Source organism: Symsagittifera roscoffensis, chromosome 10 (assembly GCF_963678635.1).
Source record: "Symsagittifera roscoffensis chromosome 10, txSymRosc1.1, whole genome shotgun sequence".
Lineage (NCBI taxonomy): Eukaryota > Metazoa > Xenacoelomorpha > Acoela > Convolutidae > Symsagittifera > Symsagittifera roscoffensis.
In genome coordinates this window covers 20,299,029-20,325,640 of record NC_087071.1, presented here as the reverse complement: position 1 = coordinate 20,325,640, position 26,612 = coordinate 20,299,029, and the positions used below count along the sequence as shown (strand labels likewise).

The following is a 26,612-nucleotide window of genomic DNA, read 5'->3' as shown; positions in this document are numbered from 1 at the left end:
ACCCCATGTCAGTCGGGACACTATAGCTTTATAATTTGAGGTAATTTTTTTTGACAAATAAGAGTTCTGAGGGAAAAGGAAAAAGAGCCTCATTCTGATACATCAAAACAACAATACACGCAAGAAAAGCAAATTCAACGTAAAATGAAAGATAGGCTCTTTTTCCTCCCCCCCCCCTCCCCACCTCACACGAGCTTCAATATATTAGTGTAACGAGTGGTTTTACCAGGTTGTGTATGGAGACCAAATATGTTTGTCGTGGCCTTATTAGTCCGTATGTAAATGTTGATTACAATCGGACAATATGGTCAACAAATTTACATTTAAAATTTTGCAGGTGGGGGGAAAAGGAAAAAGAGCCGAAAGATGTTGCAGCGATCCATGCCAGATGTATCTATGCATGTAAACATTTTTTTTATTTAGAGTAACGAATTATTAAAAACTGAATTTATTTGCAATTTGTCAACAAAAATTACTGCGCCATCAAGTTTACTCGTCAAGTTTTTTCTTGATTCTATTTTTAAATTTAAAAACTCAACATGATCTAGGATTTTCTCGAGGCATTGGGATTTTTCTCGATTTTCAAGGTTGACTAAAAACAATCTCCGAGCTTTCACAAAACAATAAAAAGACGTTCCCCTCTCTCCCTAAATCCGCGATTTTCAGCTTTTTAAACACGGAGCGGCGGCAAGAGAGCAAACTTTATTTCTTTGATTGTAAATTTTTTTTATTCGCATACGTAATAAGCTTTTTTCTTTCGTGGTGTAGTTAAAATGCAATAAACCTGTCAAATACACTCCCCTCCCCCCATTAAACTAATTAGGATACAAATAAGTCAGCTATTGATTATAGATGATTACATAAATCAGAAGGTAAGATTCGTTTTCATCATTGTCGATTTTCGTCGACTCAAAACTTTCGAATAATGAAATCAGGCAAATGATATTGATTATTTTTAATCAAAATGCTTTCTTTTAGCTTTCTGAGATGATTTTTTTTAATGAAAATACTTTGACTGGGATGATTTCGGCTGTACACCGTTGTGTTTGTTCCCGGATATTTTCTATGTCATTTTTCTCCTGCAATGATTCCTCATCCACAGTTTTTTCCTTTAACTTTCTCTTAGTTATCCAGTTGACACAATAGTGCCACGCCCTGTTGGACCCAGTGCTGAGGGGGTTTGTCAGTCGGGAGTCTCATATCGAGCACGAAGTTGGTCGAATGTCCAGTAGTTGACAATGTCCCCCTTCTCTCACTTGTCTTGTACACTGGCGCATCGTAGACTAGTCTGTCTTCTAACTGGTCTCGTTTGATTGGTTTCAACTGGATCTAAGAAAAATATAATTTTTGGTTTTAATTCATATGCTTTCAGCATACTCAAGAAACGTTTAAAAAACGGGGAAAAAACGAAAAACCCAAGTCAGATGTTTTGACTGTCTCGACCGACTTCGAGTATGTGTCGACCGTGCTAGAAGTTTGTTTTGATTAAGACCAAAATTGAGTCGACCAAAACTGGGTACGTTTCAATAAGGATCTTGTTCAAAGTTTGTTGTTCCGACTTTCGATACGAAAGTAACGGAATATTTGCGCTCGGGGTGGGTTTTTTTTCTTCAGACAAATTTCGACTTTTAACTAGCCATTTTTCTCTACCTTGAATTGCGTAATTTTCTTGATGAACCTATTTTGGCCAATATTATGTATTATCTGACGTAATATTAGGTCTACCAGAACTATATACTTACTACAGGCATGACGTCATGCAGTTGTTTGGAGTGTGACTCATTGATCCGTTTTGTCTTCCTGTCCCACCTGGCCCCCTCCATGAACAGACCCCTCACATAGGCCCCGTCTGAGGGGGGCTGTTTGTACTCCTTGTCGTCCATCACCTAGAAAAAAGTAAGTACAAGCAGAACTTTCGATTAAACAATTCAGTCGCAAGGAGTCGTATCCGGCGCTGCTCATAGCAGGGAAAAACTTTGGTTTTTCGGACTACTCTTCAGGGCGTCCTGACGGTTTTCTTAAAGAATCCACTTAATAAAAAAACTGAACGTTTTCAAAAGTTTTTTTTTTCTTTTTTGTCAACTTTGTCAACTACAAGTGATAAATGTCAACTACAAGTGATATTTTTATCATCTAGCGGCAAGTTATTTCAAACTATCAATTTGCCTCAATCCATAATTATTTCGTCACATACGCTGCACACTCTGAAAATTCAGAAAAAAATATCTCAAGGGAAAAAACTGAGCTACGATTGAGATGCATTTTTTTCAGACCAATTTCGACATTTGCAGCGTGTAGTGTATGTGACGAAATGATTCCTTGCAAACTGAATTGAGACAATTAATCGTTTCAAATAACACGCAGCTAGATGATGAGAAAATCACTTTGTAGTTGATATTGCGTGTGGTGAAAAAGTTGACAGCTTTTTTTTTTGAAAAAGTTCAGTTTTTTAGACAATTAAATGGATTCTGTAAAAAAAAATAAGGAGGCCGTATACGAGCGGTGCCGTTATTATAAAACAGCTCGGTTTTAGCAGCTTCTTGCGACTGCATTGTCTAATCGAAACTTCTGCTGGTACATATTTGTGCTCGGATGTTCTTTGTTTTCACAACTTTTGACTTACAATAAGCAAAATAAGACAAAATTTTATTCAATTGAAAGAATTTAATTCCATAAGCGCCAAAAAAGGTAATTAACCTATAATCTATTTTGTCAAGTCATGGATATTCAGACTACGTATTGTTATTTAGGTATACATTTAGGCTATCTGAGACGAGGACTTCGCCTTTTTTGTTACTAACTCTTTTAAAGTATATCACAATGTACTTGTGATATAACGCCTATCCATACATTGCATGCCGTAACAAGTATAGCCGACTGATGTGCAAGTAGCACAGATTGTTCCGATTTTATTCCTAAGAAAATTACATATAAAAATTTTTTGTTCATTCATTTTTCAAATTAGTTTAATTTTTGTGCGTGGTGTGAAAAAATATTACGACGAAAACCTAAAGTTTAGACCTATTTGACAGTTCAATCAAAAAAGGCAAAGCGAGCAACGCTCTGGGTTCTAACATGATGGCGAAAAAATCAAATTTAAAAAACTTAAGGTTTTCTTTTCACATTTTTTCGCTGAATTTGTTTTGAAATTTTCATTTTTTAAATTCCAAAATTGCCCTCACGAAAATTGCGGAAAAACATTTTTACTGGAAAAAATTAAAATTTTATGGTTTATCCTTTTCTATTAAGCCTTCTTGCTTGCTTTATTTACTCGAAAATAGACGCAACACTGGGACAACTTTTCGAAAATGTTTAAATATCGCTCAAATCAAGCTGAAGGTATTTATTATGAAAAATCATCCCAGACAAAACGATAGTAATTTGGGGTAATTGTTTGTGGTTAAAAAACAAAAAAGCTGTTCGCTCACCTTATTCGCTAGAAAACAGGCCTAAACTCAGATTTTTCAAACGAGTTTTTTTGGCACCCAGAAAATTTTTTTATTTTCAAAGATTTACTAAATATAACCATTACCATGAACTTATCACAAAATACAGCGCTGAATTAAGTTTTCCATTTTTGAACTTTTCTATGAATAAAATTTTCCAAGCTAAAGTATCAATTAGTGAGCAAAACTTTAAAAAAAAAGAGCCTGTTAAGTAAAAACTCAAAAACATTTTGATCGCGAAAGTTTTTGTTTGCAACATAATCGAAACAGACCTTGGTTGAAACGTTCTGGTTGTGAGCTTGTGGAAATTTTAGCTTGAAAATTCTGCAAGAAGTTCAAAAAAACTGAGTTTTTGTTACATGTTAGTTGTTTTCATTGTTTCAAACAAAGTTTTCATATATGCCTAATTTCATATAACTATCGAGTACGCCTAAGTTCTGAGTTTTCATTCAGATCTTCTCATCGCATCACAGAATACACTGGATAGGCGAACATTTTTGTGTCTATAGGTTACTGAAATCCAGTTTAAAGTCCTCAAATGTCTTCCAAAATGTAAGTGGTTTCCATTTACAAAATTTTCGTGGATTCTGCGCACAAACAACTGCAACGTAAATTTCATCGGCACATTTTTTTGTCGCGGATTCAGCAACGAGCGAATACAGCCAGTTGATCCGGGTTCCGCAAATGTAAGCGGATTCCGCAAGCATAATAGATTTCGCCAATTTAGGCGCAATCCGCTCAAAATTGCGGATTCCGCTTACAATTTGCGGATTCCGATAGCAATTTTGGATTCTACGACATCGTAATTTTACTGTACACATATTTTATTATTTGTTTAAGGAACCCAAAACGGTTCCGTTTTATGCAAACTTCATTGCAGATACCGCAAAATTTGAGCGATACAGCCGTAGTTTAGCTATTTGTTCGTGGAATCCAAAGCAACAGAAATATATCAAAAAACAATGTTGTGGATCCCTCAAATCTGTTTTCAGCCTCTTGTGGAATCTGCTTACGTTTCACAAAAAACACAGTTTGGCCTCCTAATGACAACTTGAAAAAACAAACACTTTTTCTTTTAGTTGTTTTACCATTGTGGTCGGAAACTTCAGCGCTACTAGCACAGCAAACGGCTAACTTTGTTTCGATCGCAAAACTCTGAGCGCAGTAGTCTGAAGATGGCATAATTTCGATAATGAAATTGTATTCATACCAATTTTTGGTCATGACATCAATATCTTTCAGATGGTTTCAAAAAAGTTTGTCAAAAAGATTAACTAGAAGGTCCAAACTGTTCTAAATAAAAAACTACCAAGCATAAATACTCAGGCAATTGCTTCCGAAAGGTCTTTTCTTTTATTGGCGCAGGCTAAATCAGCTTAAGTTCAAAAATGAAATTCCGATTTTGTTTAATAGTAATTATTATCAACCTGTCGAAAACAAGAAATTTGATATACTTTTCAAAAAACTTAAAAGATGATTTTTGGACTGAATAATTCAAAATGCTCCCATCACTTACCTCGAAGTCGAATATGAGGTGGTCAATTGGGATGGTGTATTTGCGGGCGTAGTTCTGCTGCACCCCTGTTAAGAAGGCCTGAGTGAAGTAGAATCGGGAGATCCAAAACGTCACTGGGGGGCCGTTCTCACACCAATCCTGTAGTAGACAGAAAAAAAACACTTCAGTTTCCGAAAAAGAGAGATTAGGTGAAGTTCTACAGGAGCACTCCAGTTTTCTCAAACATAAGGTCATTCAAATAGATTGCGAAAAGTTCATTCAAATAGATTGCGAAAAAGTCATTCAAATAGATTGCGAAAAGGTCATTCAAATAGATTGCGAAAAAGTCATTCAAATAGATTGCGGTGTAAAAATAATTAATTTAGAATCATTTTTCCACGAGGAAAAGGTCCAACACTCGAATTGTTCTGAGGCTTACGGAAAAGCGGAAAACAACCGTTTTGACTCTGGCTTTGATCTGCATTCAATGTATTTGGTTGTTTTTCTGGACTGCTAATTATTGCTTTACCTCAGACAACGGGCCCGGTTAAAAATGGACCAACGACTACCGACCTTTCGATTGACATGTGGATACTTTCCCTACATATATTGTAGCGAGGGGACTAGTTTTTTGTGGTTCGAAGCTCAAAATCAATGTTTTTATATGCTTTCATACGGTACTCAACGGCAGTTTTCCCTATTCAGCTGAGCGACGAGTAATTTTTTGATTGCCAAAAAATTCAAATCAGGTCAGTTAGGGATAAGGAGGAGCATGACAAAACTTGTGGGTGGGGGGAGAGGTATTTGAGAAGTTCTAGAATTATTAAACGATCTGATTGTTTCCACCTACCTCCAAGAAGCTGAGTCTGGCGCAGAAGTCTGCCACGTACCCTCCGAGAGGCTTCAGGGAGGGGTAGGACTTTTCCATCCACATACGGGGGATCTTGCCACTCAACATGCTCTGGAACACCTCCTCAAGGTCACTCGACATCACCACCAGACCCTGGAAAGAAGTTGAAAACAAAAATTAAATCAAAATAAATGAGGGCAAAATGTGCCACTGATTTTAAGAGGAGCGAAATATGCACTGACCTTTATTGCTTTTTGAATATTAAGCAGACTTGTTCGGATCACAATCAGCAACACGTTGAACCTAAACGTTGAAACTGAAACTTCTCTAATTTTTGAAATTTTGATCCAGTTTTAAGGAAAGGTTTTGCCACAAAATTGTGTTTTACTCGTACTAAAAATTATCATATTGCCTTTAATATACTGTATGTAGGCCCCAACAGCATGCAAACTCCCTCATTTCTGATAAATTTAGACTTGAAACAATCTGATTAAAACATTTTGATTGAAATTTCAAGAAGCCAACAAGCATCAAATTTGGGTCAAAATAAGCTCGAAAATTATGCAATATGGTATAAAATCCTAACTCATAGGAAAAAAACGTTACCTTTCCAATCCGGACTCATAAAACAAAATAGTAAGTTTGAAAAAGTTCATGTCTGTTTAAAGGAGAAAATATTGAAGTAGATTTTTTTTTTCGTTTTTTCGGTTACTGCTTTTTTGTTTTCTTTTAGGACCAAATATCTAAGAAAATATGAAGTACCTGACCATTTCCTGGACCAATACTGTGTTCATACTCTGATTATAATCAGTGGGGTAACTCTTCAGAGTAGATTCAGTGTCGAAGTTGGGGGGCAGTTTTCCCAGAATGTCTGAGGCAACTTCATTTATAACTTGATCCGGTGTTTTCTGTTTGCCTCTCGATCCAGAACGAGCCTGTAAGAACTCATTTAAATTACTAAGTTATCGTTATCTCAAAAAGCTGACATGCAATTCTACTCATTTTGAGTGAACTAAAGCGGTAGGGCAACAATTCGTAACAGGCGACAATTCGTAACAGGCGACAACTCGTAGCAAGGCATCGTCAAGTAGAATACGCTTGTTCCGCTTCGATCCGCTGTGCTTACATCCGGCTCCACATGGAGTAGAGTTGCCTGTCTCGAGAGGAATACTGCGCGTGAATGAGTGTTCCCTGCTTAATCTACTGTTACGAATTGTCGCCTGTTGCAAATTTTCACCTTTTACGAGTTGTCGCCTCACGGTCTAGAGTGGCAGATAAATGTAAAGATAATGCTTTATGCTTAATGGAATTTTTAGGATTGTCCCTCAAATTTTTCAAGAAAAATAATGCATGTCGTTTCCTATCCCCCCTTTTCCATGGCACTTTTTAACGAATCCTCCCTTTTAAGAAAAAATCAATTTTTGAGAAACATGTACGAATTTTGTATCCTGTAACAAATCCCCCCTTTTTGCAAGGAGGGGTAGTAAACAAGATCCAAATTATTATCAAAACTTGGTGATTTGCTTTTGCTTAATCCTGATTGAAGAATTTGAGCAAAAAACCCATTTTCATAATGAAGGTTTGGGCAGAGTTCCATAAAAACAAACAACGCAATGATATCTCCAAACAGGTTTCGTCTTCTTTTTTTTCTAGATTAACCTAATCTAATGCCCAATGACTTCTCAAATTAATTCAGAATATCATGTGTCTTAATATTTGCGTGCGTTTTTATTTACAATAACTTTTCTTTAATTTTTGTAGTTTTTGAGATATCAAAACCTTTTTTTCATAAAGTTCCTTCGTTTTGTCTAGGTAAATCCCAAAAGTTTTTGTAGGTACGCTTTGTGGCAGACTTTTTTGGCATTAAAATTTTTCACAATTTGTAGCAGGTAAAAAATCATAACAGGCTACTGAAAAAGCCTTTTCACGAGTTGCCGCTTGTTGTTCCGACTTTCGATACGAAAGTAACGGAATATTTATGCTCGGGGTGGGTTTTTTTCTTCAGACAAATTTCGACTTTTTAACTAGCCATTTTTGACGGAATTTTTTTATATCATTCAAAAGGTATTGTTGTTCTGAGCTTAAATTTGAAAAAATATTTCACCTGTGATCAATTTTTGTAAAGTTATGGGGGTTGAAAGATTGCCATTTCAAGACAATTAACGCGCGATATATTTCGCGTAATTAACGCGTAAGCGAGATTTAATCCGTCTTAGAAATCGTTCCAAATTGGTTGAAAGAAGCTTATTTTCCATGATTGATTTGCTACTAGAAGCGAACTTTATCACTTTGTACTTTATATGGCGTGCGGGGGGATGATTTTTACAAAAAACTTCATTTTTTTTCTTTTTTTTATTTAATTTTTTCATGTTATCACTGCTTCATAGACCTTAAAAGGCAGTCGGAACATTCAGGGCTTCGCCCTGATACGAGGAGTCTTGTTACGATTTAAAGCCTGTTATGTTTTGCTGTCATTAACGAATTTTTGCGCAGCCAGTTTTGTTGAAAACGCGTTTCTTGTTGAAATCTGTTTGGGGTTAAATTTTTGAACATAATTGCAAATTTTCTATTTTTTCGTATTCTGAATATGGTATTGATTTTAAAGAACTTTTTTTATAAATCAAAAGAAAACAAACTACCACTCGTTTTTGCCATCAAAGTTGCAATTTTAATAGTTTTCAAAAAAACTTCACTTTCGTATATTTTGAATTGAGTTTTAAAACTAACTTCGATGGGCAATAGTTAGAGGCGTATCACCGATTAACAGATACTGTTATTTTCTACAGGCACAAGTAATGTCTGGATCTATATGTATACAAACTATATAAAATTTCACATGACTCAACTTCAAAATGCTCTAAATTTAATCATTGGAATAGTAAAACATATATCATAAGACTCATCAGCGTCTATAAAAACCTTTTCAAAAAACTTTTGTTGCGCAACACGCACACTGTGATTCAAATCGTATTGGAGCTAGATTTATGATGGAGGGGTCGGCACTTCCTACTGGTCATTGCCTACAATGTGCGTCCTTTCTGGAACTAATTCCTGACAATTCTGGACGTTTTGACTTCTCAGAAACCATGTTGACAAAATGCATGCAAACTTGCGAAATCAAATGAAATTTAACAATATACATTCTAAACTGAAGTTGATTTTAGTATCAAAAAGTTTACTGAAAAGAAAGTCTTATAAAACGCAAAAACTCTTTTGCTGGGGCTATAAAGGGCAAGACCCAAAACTTTTCACCCCCTCCCCTATCAGTCATATGATGTCCGACCTGTGTTTTGAGTATGTTGTTGAACAGCATTTGAGTCTCCTGTTGTTCCTTAGTGATGTCCGCGTTGGCGTGCATCCCAAACACTTCTGGCGACTGATTGGTTGGTAGGTTCTTAATATACTCCAGGTAGAGGTCATACTGAAACGAATACGTACTCCTCAAATTATTATTAAAAATTGATACTCAAGCTTTTTTCTAACGAAAACCAAAAAATTTATTTTTTCAGAAAATAATTTTTTTGGGAGTTTTGAGGTTTTTGAGGTTATTTCAGAAATTGAATTTTGTTGAGGGAGAATTTTTCTGGCATCGGTTGTTCTACAGTTTTTCGAAAAAAAAAATCTTCTAATTAAACATACATGAAACTCGAATGAAATTGAAGAACAGTTATTTGGTAAACGGTCAGAAATAGTTCTGAGTTAGGACCGATGGTTATAACTCATAGAGTAATTTCGGATAGGGTACACCGTCTGCTCGTCACGCTATCTTATTTTCGGCCGGATAGATTCGTGCAACTTCTTAGTCTAATACCGATCCTAATCTTACTCTTATAATAACTAGTCTCAGGTTGTTTAACTAGTCTCTGCTAGGCTCAATAGATCTAGGGTATACTGGTTTATTGCGGCTGCTGAAGTACTCGGGAGAGTTCAACTAATTTCTAAGTTAAATTCAAATCTCTCTGGTGCTGAAATTACAAGTAATTTCAGCACTTACAAATAAGTGGATTGTTAGTTAGATGGATCATGATTGGTTAATATTAAATACTTTACATTGATAAAATATCTAATTTATCCAATCATAAAATGTAGTTTAGATCAGGTTCCACCCATCCGGGTTTTACAGAGTTTTTTAGAATAGTCTTTCTGCAATTCAAAAGATGGATGATGGACGTTGGTATTTGGCGAACATCTTATTTCTTCTGGGTTTTCTTATTAGAGAAGTCCCAGATTCAATCGTTGTGTCTTCTCAAGACAACGACTGGGTTTTCGCAACAAACTCAAATCTGATTTCAGAATGGTTGGCTATGTCAGGTTTTTCTGTTTCATTGGTGAGAACTTCTTTGTGTTTGACCTTGTCTGGGAATGGCGTGGAGATTGTGCGTGGAGGGGATGCCTGGTTACTCGGATCTGTACGTATACTTGAACATCGAGGTGGTCATTGGTCTAGTTCAATGAAGTCCTTTTCTGCGAAGTCAAGTCGTACTCTAAATCCTTTGAGTTGTGATTGTGGGCGATATATTGATTGTAGTTGGCCATTCTTTCTCGAGTGTAGTAGGGTCGTTTTGTCTTTGGATGTTCGTCCTTGGTGTTGTATTCTGATCTATGTATTGCATAATGTAATTTACACTTTTATAAAACTTTTATTAGTTTAATATTTTTTAATTATGATTTTAGTTAGTTGTTTTCACAAAAACTTTTTGTTTTAGTTCAGTTATTTTGAAGAGTTACTCACCCTTGAGTAGCTCTTATTAAAAATAGGAGTATGGTCACAAAGCGTGGATGTAGCGCGGTGGGTTAGGCCGGCTATAGAGCATGCTCAGGACGTACTTCCTGGTGGGTTAGGCCAGGAGTGGGAGTATGATTGCATGCGGTTTTTGTGAGAGGTCCTGTTATGTGACAACGTTTTATGTTGGGTTTGTTGTGGTTTTTCTTATGTTTTGTTGGTTGTGTCCTTTTTTCAAAATCAAATTGTTTGTGGTATGGGTTTGTCTTTCGACTTTTTTGTGTTTTATTATTTCTTTCTTAGACTTTATAATAGTCTTCAAAAGAATAAATTATCCAGTTTTAAACTGGGTTAATCCGGTTTGGGTACCGTTGGTTTCCTTTTCTTAGTCATGCTGTTATGCTATGTGTTGTGGTGTTTAGTAAGCTGCATTGGTTAGTTTTGTTTAGTATATAATTCCTTTCCAACCGGGTTAAAGGAAAGTTTGAAACGTGTTATCTTGTGTTAGAGTTATCGAGTGTGAAAGCTTGAAACTGAAATTCATTATTTTAAACAATTCTTCGTGGGCGAGCTGTGCGAGTTTGGATAGAATTCTTGTGCGAGTGAATGAAAATAGCAAAAGGTTAGTACTGTATTTGCTTCTTATTAATTTACTACATAGAATTTTATCTTTACTGCTAGTTGTTGGGGGAAAATTAAGTTACAAATTTTCATCATTATTAGATTTACTGCTTGTGGGGGAAAAACTTATAAATTAATTTACTGCATTGGTATTATATTTATTTAATTGTTGGTGCAAAAATTTAATAGGGTTTTAAACAGTTTTGAAGAAGTTTGCTATTTTTTATTTTTCTTTTGTGAATTTTTCAGATGATCTAGGATGAAGGCTAAAATTCTAAAGAAAACATGGATAAAGAATGGTGAGTTTCTAATATTTAAATTAGTTAGTAATATGTATAATTCATACTTACCTGTTAGTCGTTGGGGAAGAAACCGTGGGGGAAGATGTCGTGGATGAGATCTGAAGTTGTTAGTAATTTGGCTAAGATGCGGATGATATTTTTAGTTTGAAGCAGTGGCCAAAGCAATTGAAGTGCCTTAATGGTGGTTAGTTCTTCAGTGCCAACTGCAAATTCATAAGGTGTGTTTTGGATTAGATTATATAATTTGTGGTTGAATTTAGTGTTATGGATGAATTCTAAAATGGGGATTTCTATAGGTTGTACAAACTCGTGTGGGATGAGGAAGGGTCGGGATTCTTCTGCGTTGAAGGTCTTGGTGATGGGACAAAAGATATACATTTGGGTTATGGGATCATAATTTCGAAGAATACCATGAAGGTTAGTATCTTTAATGCAATATGTGAAGTTAAGAAAGAATGGTGAGGTGTATTTGGAATTGATGAATTGAAAACGATGGTGTGGTTGTCTGGAGGGAGTGTGTAGGTCAAAGTGATTTTGGATGAAACGATAATAAGTATATGTGTGTGTTTGTTTAGTGCGCAACATAATATCGTGTGAGCAGTGCAAATCTCTTTCATGTGGTGCAAGGAAATGAAAGGTTAGTGAAAATATTTGGAAGCGTTCTTTAAAACTTTCGTAGGCTTGCGTGTCTGTTAGTGCTTCTGAAATAATGTGGTCAAACTTGCGATCGAAGATATTTAGTGTAAATACATATGGTGTTTTAATGAAAAATTTCTCGGTGATTTGTGGGTTAGCGAAGCGATCGTCGTCTAAGAATTGATCTTGGTTAGTTCTGATGATGTTATGATCGTAATATTCTAGTGTATATTCATTAGCTCGGGGTGCAGTGTGTGTTTTTAGTGATTTTTTATATCCAATGTAAGTAAATTGTCTAGGTGTTAGTGTTGTAGTGAGTCGATATAGCATGTCCTTATTTCGTTCTATATCGATATGAGTGTTAGATAAAGGTAAGCAAAGGGGATTTGTAAAATGATAATATGAGGTCCAAGGAAGGGTAGGCATTAAAACGTATTCGTCTACAAAGTTACGTGTCTCGTTAGTGTCATGAGGGGTGTTTAAGGTGTATTGTGGAAATGAGGGTAAGGTGATAGCTAAAAATTCTTTTGTGTTAGTGTGTTGTGGATGGTTGATATATTCACGGGCTGTTCCTGGTTTCGTTGGGAAAGGATGGTTGGGGAACTTCCTTTTAAAAGTGCGGTAAGCTCTATTAGTGCTGAGTGAAGATTCAGTAGTTGTGGATGATGGTGCTAATGATTCAGTATAAATTGAAGAGGGTGTAGGGGTAGGAGGGTTGGATGAATCTATTGTGGATGAGATTTGGTTTATGGTTGGGGTGTCAAGGTGATAGGGTTGTTGTTGTAGGGTAATGAAATTATCTAGTTCTGGGGAGATTCGGGGGGTGTCTGGAGAATGAGATGATTGGTCTGAGTGAAGTGAGGAGTAGGTTGGAGTGACTTGGGAAGCATAAGAGGGTGTAGAATTGGTTGGGTCAGGGTTATTTCGTAGTATGGGTTGAAAAGGGGGTTGGGAAAAATTTAAGGAATTGGTGTGAAAATTATTTGATGGAGATGGTTCAGAGTCGGCAAATTCATCGGGGGTTTCAATATTCGGGTTATTGAGTTGTGAGATGGAGTATAAAACTGAGATGTGTGAATTAGTATCGGAATTCATGCCGGATGTTACATTACTGGATGGGAAATCGGGTGGCGGAAAAGCAAAAAGTGGTATTATTGGGATTGGAGTGGTGAGGTTGGTTGGGTGGGAATTTGATCGGTGTAGGGATCCAAGTTGTCGGCTCATCGTGGGCTAAAAAAAATATTATTTTGAGACTGAAAAGCGGTGGTATGGGGTTGTTCTATAATTTGTTCATAAGTATTTTCATCTTGTGAGTGGTGTGGCATTATATGTTGGATGGGACTTTGTGATATGGTTGGTCTAAAATTATTATGTGTTATGGCTAAATTTCGAAAATTACGTGGGACTAGGGATAATGGATGGTTATGTGGTAGGGGTGGTAACTGTGGTGCTGTTGGTGTTGTGTCTGCATTGTTATGTTCTTCGTCGTATGTGTTCTGTCTTGTTGCTATTTTTGTGTTATATTCTTTTATTTGTGCGTCTAAAAGAATTTTGTTTATAAATGTAGAAATTATTCCAAAAAATCCTGCAAATAGTATGCGTGCTACACTTGCTTGTCTATTGACTTGTGTGTGTATAGCACATGTGTTATAGATTCCTTTTAAGAGTGAAAAAAGAAATCCAATAAAGTTAAACATTGCGTATAAAATAGTCAGTTTTTCTAAGATGTAGTAGGGCCATCCTAGAAAATCAAGAATTTCATTCTTAAGTGTAACAAAGCTAAAAATATTGATAGGTGATATATCTTGGGGACGGTATTTTTCACGGTTTAGATATACATATAATCTTTAATGTCCTTAAAATATCCGCTATAGTCTTGCGTATAGATGTCTGCAAATCCTGCGGTTTCTGCAAGTTTGCGTAAGTTTTGGTCAATTGATTGTCTTTGTATTGTGTCCATTTGTGTTAATAATTCCTGGAATTGTTGTGTTCTAATGTGATGTTGAAAATCTGATTTTGAGTATATTCCTATTGATTGTAAGTCTATATTTGGGTTTCGAGCGATAGCGCGAATGCTTTCTGGTGAAAATTTTTTGAGTGATTGCATTAATGTGGGATATGGGGTGAGAAGGTAATATTTATCTTCATCAGGGTTTAGTTGTACTACGTTGTGGCTATTTTCTGATCCACATGGAACTGCGGTATCCCAGAAATAGGTTCTTCGTGAAAGTGTGTCAACGAAATGTACTTTATTCTTATAAAAGATAGGGATTCTTTTATAGCATCGTTTATCTTCAAAAACGTATAGTGGTGATACTTTTTTAGTACAAGTATAAAACCATAAGATGTTTCCTTCATAGTCTAAAAAATTTGATCTATTTCCTGATAGTAAATATCCTGCGTAGGGTATTTTTAATACTGCTAGTGCAAGTGATTGTAATATTTGTGTTCTTTCTAATTCGCATAGTTGGTGCAATGTTTCTAATTCGGAGAGTGACATTTCTTGAAAAATTCGGCTAATCGTGTAGTCTAGTTTCATATCTAAGTGAATATCATAGTGGATATTACCAAAATATGTACTATTCATTAGTGATAGTTCTTGTAAACGTGTGCTGTGATCGTCTTGGGGCTTTAAATGTCCACCAGGTTGACCTGTATTCTTTTGAAAATTAACTGGTATATATGATGTTCCTTCGTTTAGGGGATGACTTGTGGCGTATGGGTCGACTTTTATTTTTCCAGTGGTCATGTCGAATCCATTTTCGTATTCAACTAATATTTCAGAGTATTGTGTTTTGTGAAGTGGGTTTCTGTATTTACATGCAAGTTCTGTTTCTTGATATATTTGAAAACGTGTTAATTTATTTTCTATATTATGAATGTTTCGAAAATTAGAACTTATTTTTCGTAATGGATTTACTTGTTCATATGGTATTGATTGTATAAAATATTTTTCGTGAAATTTTATCATACGAGCGTGTATTTTTGCTACTTGAAATGTTGTACATGTGTCTTCGGGGAACCAAACAATTGTTGCTTGTGTTCTGGTTGTAGGGTCGCAATAACCTTGGTCGTTTTTACAAGGTAATCTAATTCCTTGATAAATCATTGTGTTGTCTGATAAATCTCGTGTGAGTTGTATTTTTTCGAGTTGTATTTTCCAATCGAAAAACATTATTTCTTGGTATCCTTTATTTTTTGTGTCTGCTTTGCAGTTTGATGGGTCATTTATACCAATGTGTGGTATCCAGTGTTTATCGTGCATGTCATAGGTTAATCGTCCTTGTGCGCCGTTGTATGGGTATTTTTCATCTAATTTTATATGTCCTTGATATCTTTCAAGTTCTGCTTGATGTACAGAATCTGAAAAAACTTGGAAATATACTAAATTTCTATCTGTGTTTTTATTTTTTGTGATGTTTAGTCGGAGTAACTCGTTTCTACAATCTTCGGGATTGAGATGTAAAAGTCGTTCTATATTACTCTGGTAGAATGATTCATGGTCAAGTCGGTTTTTATTTCCGTTTGAGACTTGTGAACAATGTACTTTCTTTTCAGAAAATGTTGCTGTGAATTTATATCCTATAATTGTAGTTGCTCGGGCTTTTGAATAAAGTGTTGCTATTACATTTTTTAGTTTCTATGGCTTGGGGTTCTGTTTCGCACTGTGATACTTGATTTATTGCATACTTGTGTAGTGTTTTTTGTTCGTTTTCTTCACAATCGTAATGTGTTACTAATAAATCTTGGGGTCCTGTGCGGGGAGAAGGGTTTATGTTTTGATTTGAGATTACTAGAAAAAGGAGTTGGAGAAAAATTAATAATTTGTATGATAATTAATGTGTATGATAATCCTGAGTATGGGTTATAAAATGTGATGTAACCAATTGTCTTTTTGGTATATCTGTCGTATTTATATATTACTTCAGTGGTTATAAATGGTGGTGGTAGTGATTGGGCTGTTATGTTTGGTGGGTTTAATGGGTAGGGATGTTGAGTAATGTTGTTTAATTTAACTGTGATTTCAAACTTTAATTGTAAACTGTTTTGTTGGAGTATTTGGATATTGTGATCACGGATATCGTCGTGAATGTCTTGTCAGTATTGTAATCTATTAAGTGCCCAGTTGTGAAGGCGATTACTTTCTAGATGTTGTCCAAATAATGGTGGAGGGGCTGTAAATGTATTCCAATCTAGTCTTAAAGGGATATTTGTTGATGATTGTTCTCGATATCTGGCGTCGAGATTATTTGGAAAATTTAAGTTAAAAGGTGGTGGTGAAATCTGGCTTATTGATGGTGTTGATGGTAGTGATAATGTTTCTGGTAGTGATGAGGATGTTGTTGTATCCGTAGAAATATCTATTGGATCATTGACTAAATTTAATTCACCTTGTGTAAATGAATGTGTTGTCCAATATGGTAGTCGTGATGCCTGGTTTGGGGGGTTAAAGGGATTTTCACGTATTTGTTCAGATGTTGGTGTTGAACCTAAGTAATCTGATGGTAGGCTTGAGGTGCTACGTTGTGAAAGAAGCGTAGGGGTTTCTGGTAATGTACCAATGGGGTTTTCTGGAGTGTTTTGTGATGGGGATTGAGGTATGTCAAAATGAACTCGGGGAGTTTGAAAATTTCTGTTTCGTCGAGGATGTATAATTTGTCTATTTATTTCGACTGTATTTTGGTTTTGACTAGGATTTCTTATTCTACTTAATTCTTGTGGTAGTGTTGGGTATAAGTTATATGTTGGTTCGCTTAGAGGTGCTTGTCGTTGAACTGGTTCTAGTGGTTCTGATAAACGAGCGTGTCGTTCTTCAAAAGTGTATGGGTTATCTTGAAAGGAAATTCGTGTAGATGTTTGAGGATTATGGGTAGTTGAAGGTGTTGTTGGGTTATCTTGGGATGATGTCGGTGAAGACTGACTTTGTGACTTTTGGGTAGCAATTTTTGATAGCTTTTTGGTCTATTCTTTTAGTGAAAAAGTTAATGTTTATTATAGTATTCTTCTAAGAAAAGAATTAGGAGGATTGTTGCTAGAGCGAATGTGATGATTGCTTTCTTTATACATTTGCATATGGTCAAAATGAGGGATGATAGAAATGTTATGAAAATTACAAATAGTAGAAAAATATCAGTTCTACTGAAAATAGTTCGTATCATTTTGACAAGTTTTATAAATCGTACCTGTGGATATAATCAAGGGTTTTTGAAAGTTGGAGAAATAGTTCGAATATAGTGTAGAAAATTAAAAAAATATTACAAAAATGATTAAGAGTATTAGAAAAGATTCAAGGATATCAAAAAGAAATATTATGAAAGTTTCAAGTATCGTAAAAAATTGTTTGAGGTTTGTGATAATTTTAGTGACTGTTTGATAGAAGAGCATTTAAGAAATGGCTTCGTGATCGAATATTTTTTGTTGTTTGGGGCAATTTTCAAGTGTGGTCGGATTATTTATTAGTTTTTTGACAAGTGGGTTGAGTTTTGTAAAAAATTGTTGGGGGCAATTTTTATGGTGATCGGGAGGTCTTCTTTGTCTTTATTTTCATTTGTCAAATGATCTGGGGTATTTTTGATATTTTTATACTTTAGGCTAAATAAAATGGTCGTTCTTTTACTTTAGGCTAATTTAACATATTTGTTTGGGGGATATTTCAGGTCTGAGTTGGGGAAATATTGTTGATCTTTGGTTTATTAGATAAGGGAGGGTTATGATATTATGGTGATATTTATTTTAGTTGTCAAGTTGGAGTGGTTTGCTTATTTTTGACCTGGAGGTCGTAGAGTTATAGTTATAGATATGCCTGGAGTTTAATATTTTTCGTCTAGTTGGTTTGTGTTAAAGTTATAGAAGGTGACGGATTGGATGAATCCTATTGGCTAATTTTGAACTAGAATCGCTGCGTGTTTGTCAGCATGTTATCTTGAAAATTGAAAGTGTAAAATGTTTCAGAGGTGCAAAGATTATTAAATGTAGAATTAAGGTTGTTTTTGAAATTCAACTTTCTTTAATATTTTAGATTGTGGGATGAATACTTTATAATTTTTACGTGGTTGATTTGTAAGTCGTGAAGACTCTCTATGTTCTGATTTGTCGATTTGTTCTTGGGGTATTATTTGTTTTGTCATTTTTCTATTTTTTCTTTCTTTTTGAGATGTATTTTGATCGAGATTTTTTGTATTGTTTTTTGTGGTGTTTGATTTTGTATTTTGATTTCCGAGGTGAATATCATTTTGTTCCTTTGTTATGTTGTCCGTATGTGGGTCATTTTGAATAACTTTTAAACCTGTAAAAGAATATAATTGAGTTAGTTCGCGGAGTGCGTATTCTTTTGGATAATAAGGTAATAGGTTATTTCGGTGTTGAACGATTTCTTTTTTATCTGAGTCGGTGATTTTATATGTGACATCAGTGGGTTTTGCAATTATTTGGTATGGTCCTTTACGAAGGGGTTGTAACTTTTTTGAAATTCCTTTTTGAGTATTAAAATTGGGTATTAAAACAAATGCTCCAATTTTTAAATCGGAGGCTGGTGTAAAGCGTGAATTTATTTGTTCATTAATATTTTGCCTTTGTAACAACTTTTTTGTTACCTTTTGGTAAATTTCATTGTGTTTTTTATCTCTGTTTAAAATCCATTCGGTGTGTGTACCGGAGGCTAATTTAAGAATTTGTGGGTGATGAAAATGATCTTCATCGTGTGTATGTAATGGTAGGTTATAACAAATTGAGTCTTTATTTGGTTGACAATAACCTTGTGCGTTTTTATGAGAGTTTGCTGTAAACATTATTGGTTTGCGTGGCTTTTGGTTAAAAACCATTTCATATGGTGACATTCCTAAAGTTGTCGTGATTTGTGAATTATATGCTAAGGGAAATAGTTTTACATCTGCTGACCATTCGGTATATCTTGTATCATTTCCATTGATGATACATCTGAGATATTCTTGTAATGAACGGTTCATACCTTCGACTAAGCCGTTTGTCCAAGGTGCGTGAGATAAACGTGGTTTGTGTTTAATGTTATATAAATGACATAGTGTGATGATTTCATTATTTATGAATTCTGTACCGTTGTCTGTAACTAAAATTTCTGGTAGTCCGAATTTTGCTATCCAGTGTTCATAGAGTGTTGTGTAAGCGTAATAAGCGTTACAATGTGGTACTGGGTTAAGTGCTTCATAATGTGTAAATGCGTCAACAATTACCATACTGTAGGAGTTTCCTTCGGATGAGGGTGAAATTGGTCCTTTCGTATCAAATGAGATACGATGATTAAAGTACAAACTTTGTCCTTTAAAATCTTGTTTTTGTGCTATTTGTTTTTGATTTGGGTAAGGTTTATTTAGTTGACATACTATACAGTCATTGCATAGTACTTTTATCCAAATTGGTGCATTTGGGAAATAAAAGTTTTGTACAAAATTTGAATATGTTTTTTCTGATCCAGAGTGTCCTTTAATATTTTGTGTATGTGAAATATTAAAAGCTATAAGAATCATACTTAAAGGGAGACAGGGAACTGTAGATTCATTTAGTTTGTATTCTAGAAGGTCTGTGTTTTCGTTAATTGTTGTATTATTGAAGTTTCGAAAATATCGGAGGAGTGTTTTGTTTCCTAGAATAGTTGAATCTGCTTTGATAGGTTTAGTTTTATATTTGTGCCATGATTTCAGTTGTCGAATTACTGGGTCAAGGTTTTGATATTGTTTCAGTGTTGAAATTGTAATTGTTTCTGTTGGGGGGAGAAAAATGTTTTCAATTTCTAATTTAGATAAGGGTATTGTGTCAAGTGGGTCATGGAGGTCAAAAACTTGATTTATTGTGTATTTTGAATCGTTTGTTTGTGGTCCTGATAAGTTTATTTTATCAGTTAAATTTTCTTTTTCAATTAGTGGAAAATGGTCTTTTTTAGGCGGGTGTTGTTTTATTCTTTTTTGTTGGGTGTTATTTTTTATCCATTGTGAATATGGGATTGGTTTAAAAGTTGATGTTCCAAGTAGATCAACTTCATAGTGATTATTTTGACAATCTAAATAAAGTGGGAAATGTTGTAAATTATTTATTTGTGATTGTTCAACGTCAGTTTTTACTGCATATTTGCATTCCAATCGGGGTGATGTTTCAATTTCTGCAAGGTAGAATTTTATGTTTTTGGGTATTTCGACTGTGGTTTTACGTGTAAGTAATTCAGGTGGCGTATTTCGACTTAAGGTGTCTGGTAATGCAAGATTTTTTCCTGCGGTCCAAACTATATGTAAGTTTGGGAATTTCATTAAAATGAGTTGAAATCTATAAACTCGGTGGTTTGGATTAGACTTTTGTGTAAAAAGAAAGATGATTGGTTTATGGTCTGTGAATAGAACTGTGGGATGTTTTGATCCAAGTATCAGAAATTCATATTCTGTTAGTGTATATATTATGGCTGTACATTCTCTCATTAGAGTTGAGAGTCGTAGCTCTGCTTGAGTGAATAATCGAGAATTTGCTGATATGAGGTTCATTTTATTTGTACTATTATGTGATTGTAATAATGCTGCGCCGATGCCAAAGTTCGAAGCATCGCACATTGCATAAAATGGTTGATTTGAATCTGGAATTGTGTTTGAAATTTGTTCAGTTAGAAGTTTTTTAATTTCTTCAAATCGTGCTTGATGTTCTGTATTCCATTCATAATTATTTTGTTGTCTAAGTATGTTATAGAATGGTCGTAGATATAATTGCATTTTATAAACATATTTGCTTAAAAAGTTTAACATTCCAAGGAATTCTTGGATTTTCTTTTTATTTGTTGGTGGTTGGAGTTTTTGAATAGCGTCTATACGTGATTTCAATGGAGTGATTGTTTTTCTTTCTATATTATGTCCTAAGAATTTAACTTTTGTCAAAAAGAAGTGTGATTTATCGGGGGCGGCCTTCAGATTTTCGTTCTGAAGTATTTGGTGATATTGTTCTAAAACATTGAACATTTCCTCTTTTATCTGTGATTGCATAAAAACATCGTCTAAATAGGTGATTGCATTTTTCTTGAGTATTAGTGGTCGAAAAATTTTGCTCATAAAAGCTGAAAATGCTGCTGGTCCTATGGATATTCCATAGAATAAGCGGTTGAATTCGTATTGTTGGTTTCCAATAACAAATTGTGTTAAGCGTCGTGATTGTTCATCTAATGGCATTTGATTATATGCACTATTCATATCGGCGGTGGTAAAGTATTTTCCGTTTATTTTTGTTAAAATAACTTGTATTGGTTCAATGGGCCAATTACACTTTGATTCATCTATTAGTGAGTTGAGGTATCTAGCATCGAGAACAATTTTTAATGATTCTCCTTTGGCTAGAATGATAACAGGGTTGATAAATGTGTTGCCTTTTGGTTGTTCCTCTTTGTTTACTGGTGATATAATGTTGTATTGTTCTAAAATGTCGAGTAATCTGTTCACTTTATCGTGTAAGTGAATTGGTACTTTACTTGCTCTTTGTTTTTTGAAAACTGCGTCTGGTTTTAATGGGAGATGTAGTGATGAGCTGATTTTGCCAACATCAAATTTGGATGTTGCATAGACTGATGAATATTTAATTAGCTGTTTTGCTAGTTTTTCAAATTCGTCTTGTGTTATTTGTGAATGTTGGAAATTAAACATTGTTAAAAATTTCTGTTGACTCTCTGTGTAGTTACTTATGTTGAATGTAGGTTTGAAATATGGGGTTTTTGTGAAATAATCCGTATTTCTGTTTTCGTTACTTATTATACTATTTATAGATAATTCTTCATTAAGAATTGTGGATTGGCAAATATCTAGTAATTGGAGTATATTATTTACACGATATGCTTTTTCGTGTATTGGTGATATTGTAGCGTTGGTTTTGCAATAGCCTAAAAGTCCTAAAGGTAATGTTACTTGGTAAGGTGTATTGTTGTATACATGTAAGGAAATAATATCTGAATTCGAGTTTTTCAAATATTTTATTAAGGAGATTGTGATTTTGAAAAATTTATGAATAGGTTTGAATTCAAAATCTGACATATAAAACTTTTGTTTGTTTTGTTTTTTATCATATTGGTGAACTTGCTTTATTGAAAAATTGTATATGTTTCCTGATAGTGGTTTCAAGTGTTTTCTTTGTTGGTTATATATTGGATAGAATTTTGAAAAGAATGGTGGTTGTTTATTTAATCTTTGAAAAAATGTTAGGGATGTGTCTTTTGTTTTTGTATATTTATCTTTGATTAATATTTTACTATTCAAGATGTTGATTGTTGGTATATATTTAGAGATAAATGGTATTCCAATGATATTGTGTTTAATATCAGTGATATGGAATATTTGTTTAAATGGTTTGGTTAAAATTTTGTTTTGCTCCATTGTTCTTGTGGGGAGAAGAAATAATTGAATTTTTCCGTAGTTTATTAATGTTGATCCTTGTGCTGTTGCTAGTTTGCTGGAGGTTTCAAGAGGTGTTAGCTTTGGGTGTAAGGTTTTTATTTCATTCCATGTGGGAATGTTTATTATATTTGATTCTGCTCCTGAATCAATTAAAAAATCAATTTCAAGATCTGGTGGTTGAAATTCTTTGCTTCTTGGACTTTCTAAAAGAAATGGTATTGTCCAAATTTTTTCTTTGGGTTGTTCTTTTTGTATGTTTTGATAGATTTGATTTGTATTCAAGCATTTTGTTTTTTCGTTCTCATTGGGTTGATTTGTAGTGTTAATTTCATTAGTTTTTTGTGTCGTCGGTGTGGAATGGATGGGTTCAATATAATAATTGTGAAGGAGTTCTGATTGATTCTCATATATGTGTGTGAAAAAGGTTGTTCATATATAACAGGTTCATAGTCATTTTCGACTTTTATCATATTGATGGAGAGAGTGTTTTCTGCATCGCTTTCTGAATCTGATGATTCACAGTTTATTTGATTGAGTTGTAACGTATCAGTTACTGTGTCATCAATACCTGGAGGGTCTGATGTTGTTTCTGGATTAGATTGTACTTGATTAATATGTCTTTGATGTTTAGGTGTACTACTTCTGTGGCGATTATTAGAATTATTATAGTTATTATTATTCCGGTGTGGTGATTGGGAATAATTTCTATAACGATTATTATAACTTGAGTGTCGATTTTGTGAATTATTTCGCGATCTGTTTTGGTAATTATTGTTTGGTCTGTTATAGTTCGATCTATTATATGAGTTATTCCTTGATTGATTGTTCGGGTAATTCTGGTTTCGGTTGTTTGAATAACTTCTATTCCGATTATTGGAGTAGTTTCTATTCCTATTGTATGATGAATTTCGTGATTGATTGTTTGGGTAGTAATTATTTCTTGATTGGGAATTAGATCTAGAAACAAATCGTTGTGTATTTGAATTTGATCTGGAATAGTTATTTCGACTATTTGGTCTTTTGTAGTGATTTTGTGATGAATTTTGCGTGTTTCTTCGTTCTGGTGATCTTCCTCTATAACTTGAGTTATATGGTGATTGATTTCTTGTATAATTTGTATTGTTCGGGAGTGGTTTTCCTGAACTGTTGTTGCTGTAGACTGTTTTGTTCGGTAGATTTTGATCTTTTTTCATGTATTGGTAGAATGATTTATTTGGTTCTTTATATTTTTGAGGTTTATTTTGATTGTCTTGCTGTTTTTGTCTACATTCAGAAATACTATGTCCGTATCGTCGGCAATAATTACACCATTTTTTGAAAGATGGTTTGCCTTTAAAGTTTGGGTGTTTTTCGTAAATATTGAGTATTTCAGTGATTTTTTCAACGAGGTCTGTATCTGATTCCTGTATATTGTTTATATTTGTGGAAGCTGTTTCAATTCTGTTAACGTATTGTAATTTCAGATTTTCCGTTTCTTCGAGTTTCATTGTGATTTCTGCTTGTTCTAGTTTGTCTACTGGTTTTCGAAAATCTAAATCGGGTTCTCGAATTGACGAAGGATGGGATGCTCTCTTTTTTATTGCTATTTTCCTTAATTGTGGTGTTAAGGTCATCATTAAGATTTCTGTCATCTCTGTGTTTTTATAGTCATGTGTATTTAATGAATATGCTTTTCGAACTAGTGTTTCGATTCGTACTGCTAATTGCTTGATGGTTTCGTTTGGTAATCTGCGAATTTCATTACATAAAACTCTTTGTTGTTGTTTGTTTCTTTCGGAGTCAAACATTTTTGAAAATTCTTGTGTAAACCTTTTCCAATTTGATTTTATTTCTATAGGCAATACTGAAAACCATTTTTGGGCTGCGCCATCTAGAGTTGTTTGTATTAACGCTGTGCGTCGATGTATCCAGTTTTGATGTAGTGGCGTATTAATTGGTTCAGGTCCTATATTTAAAATCAAATTTGCTGTGACTGCATTTAAATAGTCTTCTACAGAATATTCAGGGTCTGTTCCTGTGAATACCATTAAAGGTTTATTTGATGTTATTGATGATCCACCCATAAGGTATGGATTCATCGTCATTTGTAATGATTCTGCTGCATTTGGCATTTGAGAAAAATTTGAAAGTTGATTTCTTGTTATTTCGTGTTGTTGAAGATAATATGGGAGTGGTATTTCATTTTGCATTTGTGCTGGTTGGTACGAGTTTGCAATCATTGGGTTTTGTTGCTGAATTGGTTGAAAAGATTGTGTATTAATTGGGTTTTGTTGTTGAATTGGTTGTTGGTTTTGTGTATCTATTGGTTGTGGAGAAAAAATTCTATTATATGTATGTGGTTTCTGTATTCCTTGTCCACGATATTCTTGATTATAGGGTGTAAATATATCTGGTTGTAAGAAATCATCATCTGAGGATAAGTAATCCATTTGATAAGATGTTTGTTTTTTATTTTTATTTTGTTGAAAAAATGGATAGTTTTCACTACGATCCTGTGGAGGATGTAAATTTGTTTGGAAATTTACTGAATTAGGTGGTGCCATTGGGTTATCCCAGTTTCGAGATCTTGTATAATTACTAAAATTTTTTCGTGGTTGATAATTTGTTTTTGATGGATGTGTGTAATTATAATTATGGTCTGCAAAGTTGTTTCTGGTGAACGTTTTGCGTGTTTTTGGCGGTATTGTCATGGGTCTGTATGTTTGGTAATCCATGTGTGAATATTTTGGGGCAACCGAAGGTTTAACGGTTGATTGTAATGTTACCTGTGTTTATGAAGGATTTGTATTTCTTGGTGTTGTTAAGTTTGGACGTATTGGTGAAATACTTTGTTGTGTAGTTGTTGTGTGTACGATTTCTTCATTTATGAAGTGTGATGGTGTCTGGATATCTTGTTGAGTAAGATTCCTAGTTCCATTGAGGTTTTCATTGTGTATGACTGTAGAGTTTAAACTATTATTTTGCATATCGGGTAAAAATGTATTATAGTTTAATGGTGTTGCATCAATGGTTAATGGTATTACTCGTACATAATCTCTTACATAAGATATCGTACTTATTGCTTGACTTGAGATTGATTGTGGGAAGTTTATGGATGCGGGATGAGACCATTCGGGGTCCCAAACATAGTCTGATTGTTCTGTGATGGCAGTATCATCGTTTGAGTTTTGGGGTCTAAATTTTTTTCTTGCTTGTGAAATTAAATCAATATTATGTGTGAAATAATCTATTATGAACCATGCCAAGATTTTTTGTAAGTCGTGTTTTGTATGTTGTGAAACTTCATCTTTCGTGAAATTTTCTTTAATTATATTTAGAAAACTAGAGAGTAGTGTGATTTCATGTCGTACTCTTATATGTTTAGAAGTTTCTGTCGGTGAGACATTTGGTATCTGGATTTCGTTTTCTAATATCGAGATATAACTATATATTATCGCAAAAACTTCATTGGTGAATATGGAGTTTGCTCTTTGTGAGTTATGATATTGGATGCTTTTTATATATTCTGAGAATACTTTTGAGAATTCTAAATCAAGGTCGTCTGTTTGAATTACATATTTGCTGTGATTCTGGTTTAGTGAGCTGAATTCTATGGAGTAGATTCCGTATTGTTGTGTTAAGTTGCATATATCTTTCAAATAGTGATCGATAATTTGTCTTTTGATTTTTACATCTGGGAACTCTGTTTTACATGGACTGATTCCGGGTTCAAACAAATTTAAGAGTAAATTTTTGCAGAATATATGCTGTCCTCTATCAGTGGTTGCATCTACGATAAAGGGGAAAATATCATCATCATCTGGACTTTCTTCACCTGGGGTGTGCGTTGAGCTCATTTTTTCGTTCGATGACTGTTAATATGTAATTATCAATGTGTCTAATTGGTTGATTCCAATTGTATAAATGTACTGGTTTGTGTTTATACTGCTTTTTTATTCTTCTTTTTCCTCTTTTTGATGAATTTGAAGTTGTTTCTGAGTCAGAGAAATATAATTGATCGTGAATTGGGCAATTTTTATCTATTGATTCTTTTAGTTTATAAAGTTCGTCTAAACTGTTGGTTTCTGATTCTGAAAATGCGTTTCGATTTTTTGAAAATCTTTTTCGTGTTATTTGTCTTTGTTTAGTTATTATTTTTCTCATTAATGTTT

At 34.2% G+C, this 26,612-nt stretch overlaps 1 protein-coding gene across 1 annotated transcript in view; it reads right to left on the bottom strand.

Moving 5' to 3' along the window:
* Window positions 1–222: 222 nt before the first annotated feature.
* The window catches only part of LOC134855131 (dynein axonemal heavy chain 7-like), a 366,992-nt gene continuing 340,602 nt past the window's right edge, over window positions 223–26,612 (bottom strand). Inside the window, 7 exon segments of the mRNA XM_063871543.1 lie at window positions 223–1,329; window positions 1,743–1,886; window positions 4,963–5,100; window positions 5,792–5,944; window positions 6,034–6,094; window positions 6,554–6,726; window positions 9,075–9,212. Coding sequence (XP_063727613.1) covers window positions 1,123–1,329; window positions 1,743–1,886; window positions 4,963–5,100; window positions 5,792–5,944; window positions 6,034–6,094; window positions 6,554–6,726; window positions 9,075–9,212 — 1,014 coding nt within the window. The 3' untranslated portion in view covers window positions 223–1,122.